Source organism: Hypanus sabinus, chromosome 5 (assembly GCF_030144855.1).
Source record: "Hypanus sabinus isolate sHypSab1 chromosome 5, sHypSab1.hap1, whole genome shotgun sequence".
In the NCBI taxonomy this organism is placed as follows: domain Eukaryota; kingdom Metazoa; phylum Chordata; class Chondrichthyes; order Myliobatiformes; family Dasyatidae; genus Hypanus; species Hypanus sabinus.
Window position 1 is genome coordinate 133,065,700 of NC_082710.1, and position 18,632 is coordinate 133,084,331.

Genomic DNA, 18,632 nt, shown 5'->3' on the forward strand with positions numbered 1-18,632 from the left:
CAGAGAGAGAGAGAGAGAGACAGATGCGTGGCTCCTACAGGGGGATATAGATAGGCTAAATGAATCGGTAAGCTAATGGGAAAAATGTGATGTCATCCACTTTGGGGGGAAAATATAGACACAGTGTTTTCTCATTGATGAGAATGAAGAGAGCTGGTGTCTGGAGGAAACTGTGTCCTTGTATAAATCCACAGAGATGTCGCAGGATAGAGAGAATAACAGTGGGCTGTCAAAGACCATCAGAGCAGCAGAGGGGTCAGGAGATCTGGTTCTTGAACCTTCAGCTGGCCACTTTGGGCTTACTCTTGCGGAAGGGCTTCACAGCAACCTGGGTTTGAACAAGTTGGTGGACTGTGTGTGTTGGACTATGCCACAGATGATCTAATCACTGGTCCTTTGTACTTGATCGGAATTTGCTGTCTGCAAACTGGCGGAAACTTTGCAACAGCGGCTTATTGGCTGAAAAGCACTGGCACCCAAGGCACTAGACAGAGAACAAATACTGCCAGTTCTGGCATCAGATTCAGCTTTAGTATAACTGGCATATGTTGTGAAATTTGTTGTCTTGCAGGAGCATTACATTGCGATACATAATAAAAAAGCTAAGTTATAATAAGAAATATATATAAAATACTAAATTAAAAAAGTTGTCCAAAAAGAGAAAATAATAGTGAGGTAGTGTACATGGATTCATCGTGCATTCAGAAATCCAATGGCAGAGAGTAAGAAGCTATTTCTGAAATATTGAGTGTGTGTCTTCAAGCTCCTGTACTCTTCCTTAATGGTAGCAATGAGAAGAGGGTGATGGGGGTCCTTAATAATGGATGCCACCTTTTTGAGGCATTGCCTTTTGAAGGCAATCTGAATTTAAAAATAATCATGAACTTGGAATTATTCAGCAGTCCAGAATGCATTTGTGATGACAGGGGATTAACAATTTATGGTGCTGACTTTTCATCTGAATTACCTGGTCATTAATGCTATATAATTCTCCTTAAATGTTGTCTGACATGTGGAAATTTACAGTGAAGTCTATTTTCATTGATACAGAACAAGTCTCATCAGTTTACTGTTAAAGTATTTAATATTTCACCAAGGGCAAGTCATTCAGTGGGTCAAAATTCATAAAGTTATTTATGTTTATGGGTCGCTTGAGACCGAATATCCCAAAGATACTGTATACTGATAAGTTACTGTAAGTTACACTTTAAGGAAAGACTATAGGAGTATGAGAAAAAGGAGCAGAATTAGACCATTCAGCCCATCAAGTCTATTGTGCCATTCTATCATAGTTGTGTTCATAAATTACACAAGAGGGCCCATAATGGGTGGAACAGTAGCATAGTGGTTCACACAATGCTTTACAGTACAGGTGACCTGGGTTCAGTTCCTGCCAGTGCCTATAAAGAGTTTGTATGTTCTCCCCGTGACCCTGTAGGTGCTCCGGTTTCCTCCCACAGTCCAAAGATGTAGTGGTTGGTAGGCTAATTGGCCGTTGTAAAATTGTCCTGTGATTAGGCTAGGCTTAAATTGGGGTATTTCTGGGCAGCATGACTCAAAGCGCCAGAATGGCATACTCTGTGCTGAATCTCAATAAATAAATTATCCCTCCCATCTCCATTCTCCGGCCTTCTCCCTATAAACTCTGACACCCTTACTAATCAAGAACCCCTCAACCTCTGCTTTACACATATGGAATGGCCTGGCCTCCACAAGCATCTCCAGCAATGAATTAAACATATTCACCTCCCTCTGGCTATAGACATTCCTCTGTACTAAAGGGACATCCTTGTATTCTGAGGCTGTGCCCTCTGGCCCTAGATTCTCCCACCATAGGAAACAGCTTCTCCACATCCACTCTATTGAGGCCTTTCAATATTTGCTAGGTTTCAATGAGGTCCCCCCGCCTTCTTCTAAACTCCAGAGTGTACAGGCCCAGACCCATCAAACGATCCTCATACATTTTCATTTCCAGAGTCATTCTCGTGAACCTCCTCTTGACCCTCTGCAATACCAGCACATCTTTTCTTAGCTCACAGTATTCAATTGTGGTTTGACCAATGCATTATAAGGCCTCAGTTGGACAATCTTGGTTCGTTTCTCTGGAGTGGTGGAGGCTGAGCAGAAACCTGACATAAGTTTATAAGATTATGAAAGGCACAGGTAGAGCAAAAAGCCAATATCTTGTACCCAGCATCAAAATATCTAATACTTGAGGGCATTAATTTAAGATGGGGGGGGGGGTCAATTCTAAAGAGAGATATGTGGCAAGATTGACCCAGAGTGTGGTGGGTGGCTGCATATTGCTGATGGGCAAATATGGTAGAGATGTTAAAGAGGGTCCTAGCTGGGCACATGAACCCGAACTGTCAATTGCGGATTTGCCTCCATAGATGCTGTTTGATCTGGTATGCTTTTCCAGGATGTTGCCTGTTATTCCAGACTCTATTACTTGCAGTCTGTTGTGTCCCCCATCTTCAATGTTACGTCCAAGGCAGCACATGTTGGTGAGACACATCACCCACACTCCCAAAACCAAGCATTCCACTTGGAGTTCTGTCACATCAATGCACCTCAGGGAGGGTGGAACAAAATCAGTCCATGGACCTTCCTAAAATCTCCTTGAGAGAAGATCACATACTTGCTAACTGTGAGGAATCCCTGCATGATGACTGATCAAGATGGAGAAGGGAAAGTTAGGAAGGCACTAACTTCGCTGGTGCAAGGCATCTGAAACACCTCTCCTGGCAGTCAGTCAAGCATCACTTACCCCGCCCTGGCGCAGTTTGAGGTTTAAACCCGGGGCTTGTCAGTCTTTGCAGACTGGCACTGAGAAGCAGAAGTAGGACTGGTAAATTTGGAGCTTAAAGGTGAGGAAGTAGGTGGAAGCTCAGAGCCACTGCTTGTCCTGCTTAATATCCCCACCTGGGCTCAATGGAGGCTCGCTGAGGTGGATTCTGGTATTCTCCTAATGCGTTGAAAGTGAGATGGGGTAGGTTCAAGGGGAACGTGAGACTGAGGTTTTTACTCAGAGTTGCGTGGATGCCTGGAATGCGCTGTCTGGTGTGCTGGTAGAGGCAAATACATTAGAGGCTCTTAAGAGACGTTTACATAGGCATGTGAATGTGAGGAAGATGGAGGGATATAGACATTGTGTAAGTGGGGGGATTAGTGTTCAGGGATTATTCAATTTGCCTTTTAGCTGGTTCTGTACAACATTGTGGGCTGAAGGGCCATTTCCTGTGCTGTTCTGTTCTATGTTCCTTTAAACCTAATCACCTCTGGGTGATGATAATGGTGAAATGAACTGAAGTTTTCGGTGATATGTGTACTGGAAAGTACTTTGAGTGTGTCTAAAAGTACAGCAAATTATTAGATCATGCCAGTTTCTCTGGTTGTTCCATCAAACACTAACAGAAATGACTAGTTGCTTATTTGTACAGAAATTAATCTTCCCTCTTTAATAAGTTAGAACTGAAGATGTTTGCTAATCTGCAGTTTGGGTTGGATTATTTTGATAATCATGTAAGGTAAATATTTTCCAAGCAAGATATATATATATATATAAAACATAGTTCTGTATAAAACCAATGTGCCTTCAAGCTTTGCACTGTCTCAATGTATATATTAAGAAATATATATTTAGATGTTCTATTTGATGGTCATATACAAAATCAAATATGTAGAAACTGTGTATGTATTTGATTGCAATCCTCTCACTTTAACGTTACCCCGCTGCGAATGCCACGCTTTGAACTGGAAAGCTACCTTACCCTCTGCTCGGTATCACAGTTGCTGTCACATTCCTTCTCACTCCTCCCCTCAGATCACGTAGCCAGTCCTGTCGCTCCCTATCCAACGTGAAGCAAACCAACCCTCCTTATCTCCTCCTCCTTCCCACTTGTGGCCAAGCCTAAACGCTCAAGCCGAGCTAGTTCTCGGGGACGCGATAGCGAGGCAGCTCGCAGGCGACAGAGTTGGGAATCGACAAGAGGCAGGGAGAGCCCTGCAATTTGGCAGGGGAATTCCCTCCCCTCTCGCTGGGGCTGCATTCCCCCGGGCTCAGGGACACAGGAATAGGCTGACTCCCCATGCACCAAGAGGGAGAGAATTTATTTGTGCTATGAACTCTGCAGAGAAGGCCACGTTTTCAGTGCACGCTCTCCTAATCTGCAAACAAAAAGTTGCAATATTTTCTTGACTCAGAGGCGGATGAAACGCACCACCCGCCTTTAGATGTTAAACGACCGACCTGGAAGCAAGATTTGTCAGCTCTAGCTCAGAAACCTTTCACTAATCTTATCCGCATTTCCACTCTGAAGGACACGGGAGGTTGGTTCGAGATTATTGCATTTGACTTTTTTATATGTGTGAAAGATAGTAACTGGGTCAAAAATCGCAAGGATATTGTGGATCGTTATGTAATCGGAAGCGATAATGCCTGAAGTAGCTGTCTAAAGAGATAGCAAACATTGACAATAAAACGCTTGGTTAGAAGGAAGGGGCGTTTCTAGATACTGGTCAGCGCGTGTAAATCACGGAAAAGTTGGCTTCTGATGTTGTGACAGTGATCAGGCTTTCCTGAATTTGGAAGGAAATGGTTCTGGTGTCTTGGAAGGGTTTTTAGTGACGCGATCCTCCCACGTGTCAGTCCTCAATAACCGCAACTCTAGCTCAGTTTACAAGCAAGCAGAAGGAAGAATTAAGCTGTCCACTGTCCGGATCCCATCCCAGAACAATGGAGCAAAACAACAACCAACCCGTGCAGGAAGAGAAGAGCAAGGCTGAGAAGAGGTTCTCCCTGTGGTACATGGGGTGGTCCACACTGGACAGGAGGACCACCTTGCCCATGTTACCCTGGCTGATGGCCGAGATCCGCAGGCGCTGTGAGAAACAGGAGTTGGGGTCGTCCTTGGCTGCGCGGGAGGTCCTTCTCATTCTCAGCCCACCCCTCGTCCGATGTGTCCCCCAGGCTACCGGTGGTAACTCGTCCGTCTTCATCTTTGAGCATAAGGCGCAGCACATCATCAGGTTCATCCATAACAGTCATGACCTCACCTACTTTGCCTATCTCATCAGGACTCAGCCTGACAACCCCGATACCGAGATGGCCTGCCACGTTTTCAGAGGCACCGACCCCAATCAGGTAGGCCCTTGGTCCACCAAATACAGTATGGTTGCATTACATTTGACGTGCGTCTCAGTGTTTGCAGGTAGAATGATCTGCTGGGTCACTTTGTAGACAGACCCAGATATAAATTATACCAAGATTGTGCAGTCAGTATGCCATATTCGATCCTGAACAATTACACCTGGTATGAAAAATCTTGATTATCAAGAGTCTGGCGCAGCAAACTTTAAACTGTATTTCCCAAAATAATTTATATTTATATCAAAATATAAGTCTGTGCAGTAGGTTGAGCTAGAGTTGCAGTCACTGCCAGAACGACACTGTTCTGGGACTTCAAACCTAGGATTTATCAAAACACTCCTTTGACACATAAAAAACAGAATGTTTCATTGTAACTTATTTTAACTCCAACATAAGTGCAAAGCAAATACTTAATTGCCTTTGGATGATGATAAAGGTCAAGTGAACTGAAGTTTTCACTGATATGTGGTATCTGGAGAGAAGTACTTTCAATGTGAGAGACATTGTGTACAAGAGTACAGCAAAAGGGGATCATGACAGATTCCCTGGTTTTCCCATCAAACACAAGCAGAAATGGCTAGTTGTGTATTTGTACAGAAATTAACCTTTCCAGTTTAATAAGTTAGAGCAGAACATGTTTGCTAGTCTGCAGTTTGAGTTATTTTGATATCATGTCAGTTAAGTATTTTCCAAGCAAATGTATATTAAAGGATATACTGTATAAAACCAATGTGCCTTTAAGGTATGCGCTGCCTCAATATACAGGTATATCTGTATATATTAATAAATATATATTTAGATATACTGTTCGATGTTCATGTACAAAAGAATCTTTGTACACTAATGTACAATTTCTATATGCCAAATGACCGATGAAGTTAGGTGCTTTTTCCAGTCTTTAAGCAAACTTTAAACTGTATTTCCCAAAATAATTTATATTTATATCAAAATATAAATCTGTGCAGTAGGTTGAGCTAGAGTTAAGGATTCAGGATTTTTGTGAATGTGAAATCCCATAATAAAATCCAGATATAAAGATAAATTACTTTGGGGAAATGTTTGCTGAGACTGACTGTTAATATTCAAAGATTTTTCACACCAGATTGATTGACAAGGATCAGATGTGCCTCCTGGGTTCAGAACCTCGGTAAAGTTTTGGTAATTCCTGGAGAGTTTTCAATAGGGTTCTCGGCATTCAAATTAATTCCAGCATATGTTCTGGCACAGAATGATTCTATTGTTCAGGACTTCGAGCTCTGGGGCTTTAAGCACAGGGTACAAAATGTGTTCTCAGGTGAAGGCTAAATAGTTGGCTTTCTGTATGTGAGGGCATAATGATGAAGTACAGACGAGCATGACCTCATTGCAGGCAGCCAGTGTGAATGGGTGTACTGTGGCTTGCCATGTGGAACTGAATTCAGACAGGGTGTGCTTGTGTGCAGAGTATACCAAGGTCTTATCCGCAGTTTAATTTGACACCAGTAAGTGTAAAATAGAAGTGTTGTCTGTGTTTGGTTAGCTTAGTTTTCTTTGTCAATTGGCAGCAGTTTTGCAATAACCTAATTCCCTACTTTGTAATCTATTGGAATTATCCGACCTGAAGGAGGCTGAAGATCTTAGAATGGCAAAGGTAACACAGTGTGGCATTTACATCCAGCTCTATAACTGATGTCTCACTTTGTATCTAAAATTAGGATCCATCAGTAGCAGCAGTGTGTCAGAATGGAATTCCATGTTGTTGGACTATATTTGGAATTGGATTGCATTAACACTGCTGTGAAACAATCAAAAAGTGTTCTGTACTTTTCCATTGAAATATGTATACACTTTAATTCTGCCCACACTCTGTTGGTTCATAGCTCTCTACTCTGGAATGGTATAATGTAGACTTTTTTGGTCTTGTGTATTCTACATGCAATTTTACAGCCCCCTTTTTTTAATTGTTAGAACTCTCATCAGCATTGGCAGTATTCAGCTGCCCTTGCTCTCCTCTCTGAACCTATGCTTCAGTGCCATTTGGATTAGTTATCAAGGGTTTGAGATGATTGTTAGTCTACACTTGAGGTCAGGATCATCCAGTCCTGACGAAGAGTCTCGGACCGAAACTTCGACTGTTTATTCCTTTCCATAGATGGTGCCTGACTTGCTGAGTTCTTTAAACATTTTGTGTGTGCTTCCTTCAGGGATTAACAGGTCGATGTCTTCCAGTGCATCAATGGATTCAATCTGATCACATTCCTATTCAAATAGATCTGATATTTTGAGGGCTGGCGAAGATGCTTCAAAAACATTTAATCAGAAAAAAATTGTACTTATAAATACTGCATGATTACTATTTCAAAGTTGTACTCGCTATAATGACAAAATGATATACACATTTGTCTGTTACTGAATTTTACGAGATTTATAGCATTTGGCGCATGTACAGTTTACAGGATAGAGTAAGCACTTTACAGCTAAACCAAATATAGACTGCAGACCTAGTCCAGGGTTTTGTGTTTAAGTCTCTTGATTGGGACTTGAATCTACAGCTATCTGCCTGGGGGAACAGAATGCCGCTACCTACTCAGCCACAGCTGACACTAGAAAGGGTACAAACTGGAAGGAACAACCACATAATGGTGGAAACTCTAATTAGCCCACACGGATTAAGAAAATTGAGAATGCTGGAAGCACTCAGTAGATCAGGCAGCATCTGTGGAGGGAGCATTAATGCTTCAGGTCCATGACTTCTCATCAGAAATCCGCTCATTTTTCCCTCATGAGTACAAGAAGCTCAAAGCTGACTGAAGCAGTCCAGTTCCTGCTGGTGTTATCCCAGTCCAGTCTGGCTCAGGATCACAACACTTACTGAGGCATCAAGGACGGAGACTCAACCTTCAAATGATCTCACCCAAAAGCAATGGTATGCTTGATAGAACATCAAAATGCAGCTAAAAGTGAAGGAGAACAGGACAGGACCTATCCTGACTCTGGATTGTGGTCGAATAGTAATATAAATGCAGGGATCCAGATTCCGTTATGTCCGTTGAAAATGTCCATTATGGAAAAAAACAGAATTCCATCACTTGGCCAATGTATATGGTAATACTTGTTAAACTCAATTCATGCCTGTTGATCTTAGATAATGCCAGGACTGAACATAGTGGAGGTTTTATCAAGGAACCACTCCACTGACACACTAAGAGCACAATTGCAACATAACCAGTGTGTGGAGTACAAGGATTGCTACTCAAAATTCATGGCAGTGTGTGGCATTTGCATTTAAGACTCTGTCATTTTGATTCCACTGATACTTCTAATGTATTCTGATGATAATTATCCATTACATTGATTTTCCAACACTTTCTTTAATCCTGTAATTGTTATTGGTTTGGCATCCTTCATTTTTTTGATGACATTCTCCTGTTAATATTTACTATTTTGTTTCTCCATTTTATATTCACCACATGCTCCCTACCAGCCAATTCCCCCCCCCCCACCCCCCACAATTACCCCCAGGAGAGGCTGGTCTCAAATTATTCCTTATGCTCAATCTGTTTTTTCTTCAGAAGGTTTCATTGAACTATCTGGTTATTCCGGTTCCTTCAAAGACCCCCCTTTCCTGAGGGGATGTTCTAATCCTTCTCTGATAAACATATAATTGGTTGCTGATAGGAGACAGATAAGATCTGTGCTCTTCCACCTTGTGGGATCTTTCTGTTTTCCTCTTTCTGCAGTATGACACAGCTTTCTCCAGTACATTTCCTTTTGAAGTGATGGAGCCACTCACTCACTGTATGAGGGATGATTGATAAGTTTGTGGCCTAAGATAGAAGGAGATGAGTTATACAGCTCTTGTTACATGCACATGCAGTTCAACTCTTTGAGTGATTATGCAGAAAATTTGAAGTTAATAACTCATTTCCTACCTTAGGCCATGAACTTATCAATCACCCCAATGAGTATTAACTTTGAACTTTATGCATAATCACTCAAAGTTGAACTGCATGTACATGTAATGAGAGCTGTGTAATTCATCTCCTTCTACCTTAGGCCACAAACTTATCAATCACCCCAGCTGTGGACTCTTCCTGGAGGTCCAAGATCTGAATGCTCCACGACTGCTGGACTAAGTGTGTAAATGTAGGAGGGGACTATGTTGAAAAATAAACGTGCTAGGCTTTCTAAAATTGACTCTTCTACCTTAGGCCACAAACTTATCAATCACCCCTCGTATATGTAGGATTAAAACATCCTGTATAATTACCTGTACAAGCCATGAACAATGCAGATATTACCTCTTCATTCAAAATCACTTGGAGTTCAAAAGGGAACCATGAAACATTACATTCAACAAAAGATTAAGAAGCTCGATGACCTTCGCCTGGTCAGGGAGAGTGAGGTGGTGATAGAGAGGAGTTACAGGCAGGTGGTCACTCCGGGACCACGGGAGGCAGATAGGTGGGTTACAGTCAGGAAGGGGAAGAGGCAGGTACTAGAGAGTACCCCAGTGGCTGTACCCCTTGACAATAAGTACTCATGTTTGAGTACTGTTGGGGGGGACAGCCTACCTGGTGGGAGTGACAGTGGCCGAGCCTCCGGCACAGAGGACGGCCCTGTAGCTCAGAAGGGTAGGGTTAGAAGAAAGAGGTCCATAGTAATAGGGGACTCAATAGTCAGGGGCTCAGACAGGCGTTTCTGTGGAGGTGACCGGGAGTCCCGGATGGTAATTTGCCTCCCTGGTGCCAGGGTTCGGGACGTTTCTGATCGCGTCCAAGATATCCTGAAGTGGGAGGGTGAAGAGCCAGAGGTCGTGGTACATGTAGGTACCAATGACATAGGAAGGAAAGGGGAAGAGGTCCTGAAACGAGAGTATAGGGAGTTAGGAAGGCAGTTAAGAAGAAGGACCGCAAAGGTAGTAATCTCGGGATTACTGCCTGTGCCACGCGACAGTGAGAGTAGGAATAGAATTAGGTGGAGGATGAATGCGTGGCTGTGGGATTGGAGCAGGGGGCAGGGATTCAAGTTTCTGGATCATTGGGACCTCTTCTGGGGCAGGAGTGACCTGTTCAAGAAGGACGGGTTACACTTGAATCGTGGGGGGACCAATATCCTAGCGGGGAGGTTTGCTAGGGTTACAGGGCGGACTTTAAACTAGTAAGATGGGGGGGGGGGCAGGAGACTATTTGAGGAGACTATGGGAGAGGAGGTTAGTTCACCAGTGGAGCAAGTAAATAGACAGTGTGTGAGGGAGGAAAGGCAGGTGATGGAGAAGGGATGCACTCAGCCCGAAGGTGTAGGGGAGAAGAAAGAAAAGGATAATAAATTTGAATGCATTGTTAGGGATGGAAAGAGAGGAGGAGATGGAGAGTATCTTAAATGTATCTATTTTAATGCTAGGAGCATTGTAAGAAAGGTGGATGAGCTTAAAGCGTGGATTGATACCTGGAATTATGATGTTGTAGCTATTAGTGAAACATGGTTGCAGGAAGGGTGTGATTGGCAACTAAATATTCCTGGATTTAGTTGCTTCAGGTGTGATAGAATAGGAGGGGCCAGAGGAGGAGGTGTTGCATTGCTTGAAAGAGAAAATCTTATGGCGGTGCTTTGGAAGGATAGATTAGAGAGCTCCTCTAGGGAGGCCATTTGGGTGGAATTGAAGAATGGGAAAGGTGCAGTAACACTGATAGGAGTGTATTATAGGCCACCTAATGGGGCGCGTGAGTTGGAAGAGCAAATGTGTAAGGAGATAGCAGATATTTGTAGTAAACACAAGGTGGTGATTGTGGGAGATTTTAATTTTCCACACGTAGACTGGGAAGCTCATTCTGTAAAAGGGCTGGATGGTTTAGAGTTTGTGAAATGTGTGCAGGATAGTTTTTTGCAACAATACATAGAAGTACCGACTAGAGATGGGGCAGTGTTGGATCTCCTGTTAGGGAATGCGATAGGTCAGCTGACAGATGTATGTGTTGGGGAGCACTTCGGGTCCAGTGATCACAATAGCATTAGCTTCAATATAATTATGGAGAAGGACAGGACTGGACCTAGAGTTGAGATTTTTGATTGGAGAAAGGCTAACTTTGAGGAGATGCAAAGGGATTTAGAGAGAGTGGATTGGGTCAAGTTGTTTTATGAGAAGGATGTAATAGAGAAATGGAGGTCATTTAAGGGTGAAATTATGAGGGTACAGAATCTTTATGTTCCTGTTAGGGTGAAAAGAAAGGTTAAAGGTTTGAGAGCACCATGGTTTTCAAGGGATATTAGAAATTTGGTTCAGAAAAAGAGGGATGTCTACAATAGATATAGGCAGCATGGAGTAAAGGAATTGCTCGAGGAATATAAAGAATGTAAAAGGAATCTTAAGAAAGAGATTAGAAAAGCTAAAAGAAGATACGAGGTTGGTTTGGCAAATAAGGTGAAAGTAAATCCGAAAGGTTTCTCCAGTTATATTAAAAGCAAGCGGATAGTGAGGGATAAAATTGGCCCCTTAGAGAATCAGAGTGGTCAGCTATGTGTGGAACCGAAGGAGATGGGAGAGATTTTGAATGATCTCTTACGGTACTCACTAAGGAGAAGGATATTGAATTGTCTAAGGTGTGGGAAACAAGTAAGGAAGTTATGGAACCTATGACAATTAAAGAGGTGGAGGTACTGGCGCTTTTAAGAAATTTAAAAGTGGATAAATCTCTGGGTCCTGACAGGATATTCCCCAGGACCTTGAGGGAAGTTTGTGTAGAAATAGCAGGAGCTCTGACGGAGATCTTTAATATGTCATTAGAAACGGGGATTGTGCCGGAGGATTGGCGTATTGCTCATGTGGTTCCATTGTTTAAAAAGGGTTCTAGAAGGAAGCCTAGCAATTATAGACCTGTCAGTTTGACATCAGTGGTGGGTAAATTAATGGAAAGTATTCTTAGAGATAGTATTTATAATTATCTGGATAGACGGGATCTGATTAGAAGTAGCCAGCATGGATTTGTGCGTGGAAGGTCATGTTTGACAAACCATATTGAATTTTTTGAAGAAGTTACGAGGAATGTTGACGAGGGTAAGGCAGTGGATGTAGTCTATATGGACTTAAGCAAAGCCTTTGACAAAGTTCCACATGGAAGGTTAGTTAAGAAGGTTCAGTCGTTAGGTATTAATGCTGGAGTAATAAAATGGATTCAACAGTGGCTAGATGGGAGATGCCAGAGAGTAGTGGTGGATAATTGTTTATCGGGATGGAGGCCGGTGACTAGCGGGGTGCCTCAGGGATCTGTTTTGGGCCCAATGTATACATAAATGATCTGGATGATGGGGTGGTAAATTGGATTAGTAAATATGCCGATGATACTAAGGTAGGAGGTGTTGTGGATAATGAGGTGGGTTTTCAAAGCTTGCAGGGAGATTTATGCCGGTTAGAAGAATGGGCTGAACGTTGGCAGATGGAGTTTAATGCTGAGAAGTGTGAGGTTCTACATTTTGGCAGGAATAATCCAAATAGAACATACAGAGTAAATGGTAGGGCATTGAGGAATGCAGAGGAACAGAGAGATCTAGGAATAACTGTGTATAGTTCCCTGAAAGTGGAGTCTCATGTAGATAGGGTGGTGAAGAGGGCTTTTGGAACGCTGGCCTTTATAAATCAAAGCATTGAGTACAGAAGTTGGGATGTAATGCTAAAGTTGTGCAAGGCATTGGTAAGGCCAAATTTGGAATATTGTGTACAGTTCTGGTCACCGAATTATAGGAAAGATATCAATAAATTAGAGAGAGTGCAGAGACGATTTACTAGGATGTTACCTGGGTTTCAGCAATTAAGTTACAGAGAAAGGTTGAACAAGTTAGGTCTCTATTCATTGGAGTGTAGAAGGTTGAGGGGGAATTTGATAGAGGTATTTAAAATTTTGAGAGGGATAGATAGAGTTGACGTGAACAGGCTGTTTCCATTGAGAGTAGGGGAGATTCAAACTAGAGGACATGATTTGAGAGTTAGGGGGCAGAAGTTTAAGGGAAACACGAGGGGGTATTTCTTTACTCAAAGAGTGATAGCTGTGTGGAATGAGCTTCCTGTAGAAGTAGTAGAGGCCAGTTCAGTTGTGTCATTTAAGGTAAAATTGGATAGGTATATGGACAGGAAAGGAGTGGAGGGTTATGGGCTGAGTGCGGGTAGGTGGGACTAGGTGAGATTAAGGGTTCGGCACGGACTAGGAGGGCCAAGGTGGCCTGTTTCCGTGCTGTGATTGTTATATGGTTATATGTTATATGGTTAAAAGCCTCACATAGTACTGAATTTCCATTTGGTGAAGTGTGAAGTTTCAGATTGAGGTTAAAAGGAAGGCCTTGTGTTGGTATCCGGAATAGAAGTGATGGGTTGACCACTGCAGTAACAATTCTATGATTCTAATTACAGTATGCACCATTTGGGATTCATGTCCAGAAAAGATGTTAGACTCAATTAAGTTCAAGTTAAAGTTTATTGTCATTGGTGTGCATACACATGAGAATTAGTTTTTTACATTACAAACAGGACGTAAGTTAACATAAACTTAAGTTAATATAAATTACACTTGGCTTACATGATGAAATAAACATATTGACATTAGTTCAATTTGAGAAAGAAAAAAAAGAGTATGGTCTGAGATAACGTTAAGGTTTTTCAGGTCAGTTCAAGAGCTGATGGCAGTGGGGAAGAAGCAGTCGTGGAACCTTGAGATATGGGTTCTCAGGCTCCTGTACCACCTAATGCTATTGGAAAGAGTTTAAACTAGATTTGCAGTGGAGTGGGAACTGAAATGAAGAGGCAGAGGATGAGGTGGTTGGCGCACAAATAGAGACCGCTTATATTGAGTTTGTGAGGAAGGATAGGCAGATGATAGAGCAAAGATGTACTCAGCCAGATGGTTTGAGATGTGTCTATTTTAATGCAACGGCTATCATAAACAAGGCAGATGAACTTAGAGCGTGGATCAATACCTGGAATCATGATGTTGTGGCCATTACAGAGACTTGGCTGTCTCAGGGGCAGGAATGGCTGCTGAGTGTGCCAGGCTTTAGATGTTTCAAAAAGGACAGGGAGGGAGGGAGCGTGGCTTTGCTAATCAGGGATACTATCACAGCTGCAGAAAAGGAAGAAGTCATGGAGGGATTGTCTACTGAGTCAGTGTGGGTGGAAGTCGAAAACAGGAAGGAGGCAATAACTCTATTGGGTATTTTTTATAGACCTCCCAATGGTAACAGAGATGTTGAAGAGTACATAGGGAGGCAGATTCTGGAATGGGGCAATAACTATAAGGCTGCTATAATGGGTGATTTTAACTTTCCTAATATTGACTGGCATCTCTTTAGAGCAAGGGGTTTGGATGGTGTGGAGTTTGTTAGCTGTGTTCAGCCAACTAGAGGAGAGGCTGTACATGATCTGGTATTGGGAAATGAATCTGGTCAGGTTCAGATCTCTTGGTGGGAGAGCATTTTGTAGGTAGTGACCATAACTCTATCTCCTTTACCATAGTGCTGGAGAGGGATAGGAGCAGGCAATTTGGGAAAACATTTAATTGGGGTACAAGGAAATGTGATGCTAGTTGGCAGAAACTTGGAAGCATAAATTGGGAGCAGATGTTCTCAGGGAAATGCACGGCAGAAATGTAAATGTTCAGGGAACATTTGCATGAAGTTCTGCATAGGTATGTTTCATTGAGGCAGGGAAAGGATGGTAGGGTAAAAGAATCATGTTGTACAAGGAATATAGAAAATCTAGATAAGAAGAAAAGAAAAGCTTACAAAAGGTTCAAGAAACTATGTACTGTCAGAGCTCTAGAAAATGACACGGTTGCCAGGAAGGAGTTTAAGAATGAAATTAAGAGAGCTAGAAGGGGCCATGAGAAGGCCTTTGGCGAGCAGGATTAAGGAAAACCAGGATGAGCCATGTGAGAATTGGACTGATCAGGTGCAATAGTGGAAAAGTGTCCATGGAATCGGAGGAGGTTGTGGAGATACTTAATGAATACTTTGCTTCAGTATTAACCAAGGAAAAGGACCTTGGCAATTATGGGAATGACTTGCAGCAGATTGAAATGCTTGAGCATATAGACATTAAGAAAGAGGATGTGCTGGAGCTTTTGAAAAGCATTAAGTTAGTTAGGTTGCCAGGTCTGGACGAGATATACTCCAGGCTACTATGGGAAGTGAGTGAGGAGATTGCTGAGCCTCTAACGATGATTTTAGCATCAGCAACAGGGACTGGAGAAGTGCCAGAGGATGAGGGTTGCAAACGTTGTTCCCTTGTTCAAGAAAGGGAGTAGAGATAACCCAGGAAATTATAGACCAGAGAGTCTGACTTCAGTGGTGAGCAAGTTGTTGGAGAAGATCCTGAGAGGCAGGAATTATGAGCATTTGGGGAGACATTATCTGATTAAGGTGCCTAACGAGCCTGATTGAATTCTTTGAGGATGTAACAAAACACAGTGATGAAGGTAGAGCAGTGGATGTTGTGTATATGGATTTCAGTAAGGCATTTGATAAGGTTCCTCATGCCAGGCTCATTAGAAAGTAAGGAGGCATGGGATCCAAAGCGACCTTGCTTTGTGGAGCCAGAATTGGCTTGCCCACAACATGCTGGAGGAACTCAGCAGGTCGGGCAGCATCCGTGGAAACGAACAGTCAGTGTTTTGGGCCAAGACCCTTCATCAGGACTGAAGAGGGAGGGGGCAGGGGCCCTATAAAGAGGGTGAGAAGGAGAAGGCTGATAGGTGCCATGTGAAAAACAAGAAAGGAGAAAGATCAAGGGGTTGGGGAGGGGAAGCAGGGAGGGGATAGTCAGGAAAGGTGAAGAAGGAATGTAAGCGGAAAGCACAATGGATAGTAGAAGGAGGCGGAACCATGAGGGAGGTGATAGGCAGAGGGGAACTGGGATGGGGGAAGGGAGGGGGAGGGAATTACTGGAAGTTGGAGAATTCAATGTTCATGCCAAGGGGCTGGAGACTACCCAGATGGTATATGAGGTGTTGGTCCTCCAACCTGTCTTAATGAAGGCAAAGGGTGGTGGTAGATGGTTTGTATTCTGCATGGAGGTTGGTGACCAGTGGTGTTCTGCAGATATCTGTTCTAGGACTCCTTCTGTTTGTGTTATTTATAAATGACCTGGATGAAGAAGTAGAAGGGTGGGTCAGTAAGTTTCCTGATGACACAAAGATTGGGGGAGTTGTGGATAGTTTGGAGGGTTGTCACAGGTTATGGCAGGACATCGATAGGATGCAGAACTGGGTTGAGAAGTGGCAGATGGAGTTCAATCCAGATAAGTGTGAGGTGGTTCATTTTGGTAGGTCAAATTTGAATTCAAAATATAATATTAATGGAGTCTCGACAGTGTGGAGGATCAAAGAGATCTTGGGGTCCATGTCCGTAGGGATAAAGCTGCTATGCAGGTTGACAGTGTTGTTAAGAAGGCATATGGTGTGATTGCTTCATCAACTGTGGGACTGAGTTCAAGAGCCATCAGGTAATGTTACAGTTATATAACACCTTAGTTAGACCCCACTTGGAGTACTTGTGTTCCGTTCTGGTCACCTCACTACAGGAAGGATGTGGATACTATAGAGAGAGTGCAGAGGAGATTTACAAGGATGTTGCCTGGATTGGAGAGCATGCCTTATGAGAATAGGTTGAGTGAATTTGGCCTTTTCTCCTTGGAGCGACGGAGGATAAGAGGTGACCTGATAGAGGTGTATAAGCTGATGAAAGATATCGATCGTGTAGCCAGAGGCTTTTTCCCAGGGCTGAAATGGCTAACAAGAGGGTTCATAGTTTTAAACTGCTTGGAAGTAGGTACAGGGGGGATGTCAGGGGTAAGCTTTTCACATGGAGAGTGTTGGGTGCGTGGAATGCACTGCTGGTGACGGTGGTAGAAGCGGATTCAATAAGGTCTTTTAAAAGACTCTTAGATAGGCACATGGAGCTTAGAAAAATAGAGGGTTATGCGGTAGGGAAATTCTAGGCATTTTCTGGAGTAGGTTACATGGTCAGCACAACATTGTGGGCCGAAGGGCCTGTAGTATACTGTAGATTTCTATATCCTATGTCTAATGGCAACATCAAGAAGAGGGCATGGGCTGGATGGTGGGCATCCCAGATGATTGATATTGAGTTACAGAGGCATTGCCTTTTGTAGACACCTTTGACTGTAGGGAGAGCGGTATCCATAATGGAACTGGTTGAATTCACCACTCTTTTGTCTATGTGTATTGGAGTTTTTATATCAGGTCACAATGTAACCAGTCAGAATGCTTTCTAATAAGAAGAATAAGATGAATGATTTGACTGATATGAGATGGGAGGCAAGAATAAATGAAGAGTTTATTCTTTACTTACACTGTTTTTACATTGTGCTTAGATTTAATATTTTAAAAAATTTATTTTGAGATACAGTGTGGATTTGGCCCATTGGGCTCTTTGAGTTGTGCTGCCCAGCAACCCCCAATTTAATTCTAACCTAAACATGAAACAATTTACAATGTCCAATTAACCTATTATTCCAACAATATTATCACTGGATATTTCTGCTTCAAGCTAAACGCAAGAACCCTTTGTACACTCTTGTGCGGTGGCCAGTTGTAATAAATGCTGTGTCAGGTGGAGAAGAAAATCTACTTTCCCATTGTGTCTTTGCTTTCCATCACATTACCAACTTGTACTGCCTTTCTGCACACTCTTTGCAAGTTTTTTCCTTTCCTTTGACCTTGTCTCAGAAGATAAAGCACAGAACAGGCCCTTCCTGCCCAACAAGCCAAACTGCTCAGTAACCTACCTATTGAACACTTAGACTAATCAGAGGACCATTTACAATGATCAATTAACCTACTAACCAGTATATCTTTGGACTGTTTATATTAGCTTTAATAATAGTCTTATGAAAGGGTTATGCTAGAAATATTAAATAAGAAAAGCAAGTGCTGGAAATGATCACTGGATCGTAGTATGACTTTATATTCCACTTGGGTAGCCTGCAACTCAGTGGTATGAACATTGAATTTTTCAGTTTCAGATAATCCAGTGTTCTCCTTCCACACACACTCACTTGTCTAGCTAGTTTTCTTTTCCATCTGGTCATCTTTCCCATGCCTTGTTCCACCTGATTCCATCTGCCCATCTGATTCTGTTTACTAATTGCCCAGGTACCCCACTTCCCTCCTCCCAATTATTTCATCTACTCATCATCCACTCTCCATCTGGCTTCACCTATCACCTTCCAGGTTCTTCCCCAAATCGACCCCTCCCCCTTCAACTGCTTTTTACCCGCAACATTTTGCGACCTTGATGGAGGGTCTTGACACAAAATGTTAACTTGCACCTTTTGCATCCCCATAATCTTGGACCTGCTAAGTTTGTTCAGCATCTGGTTTTGTAGGTCGTAATTACATGGTGCTATGGTTTTGAACTTTTGGCAGAGAAACACTAAGATGAAACCCCATCACAGCAGTTAACATTACAAGTCAAGCCATTAAGTAAATTTGGACTT

At 42.6% G+C, this 18,632-nt stretch overlaps 2 protein-coding genes across 5 annotated transcripts in view; one reads left to right on the forward strand and one right to left on the reverse strand.

The window, feature by feature from the left end:
* Positions 1–3,841, reverse strand: part of LOC132394366 (uncharacterized) — a 45,695-nt gene extending 41,854 nt beyond the window's left edge. The window contains exon 1 of the mRNA XM_059970432.1: positions 3,774–3,841. The gene's annotated coding sequence lies outside the window, so the exon portion shown is untranslated. The remainder of the gene's footprint in view (positions 1–3,773) is intronic.
* Positions 3,842–3,931: 90 nt separating this feature from the next.
* The window catches only part of tbc1d4 (TBC1 domain family, member 4), a 291,680-nt gene continuing 276,979 nt past the window's right edge, over positions 3,932–18,632 (forward strand). For 2 of the 4 annotated variants that reach the window (XM_059970422.1, XM_059970423.1), the window contains exon 1: positions 3,932–5,146. In XM_059970422.1, the coding sequence (XP_059826405.1) occupies positions 4,739–5,146 (408 nt within the window). In that variant the 5' untranslated portion in view covers positions 3,932–4,738. Of the gene's footprint in view, positions 5,147–6,552; positions 6,634–6,758; positions 6,783–18,632 lie in introns of those variants that run through there. The other 2 variants (XM_059970426.1, XM_059970424.1) reach the window with 2 other exon arrangements.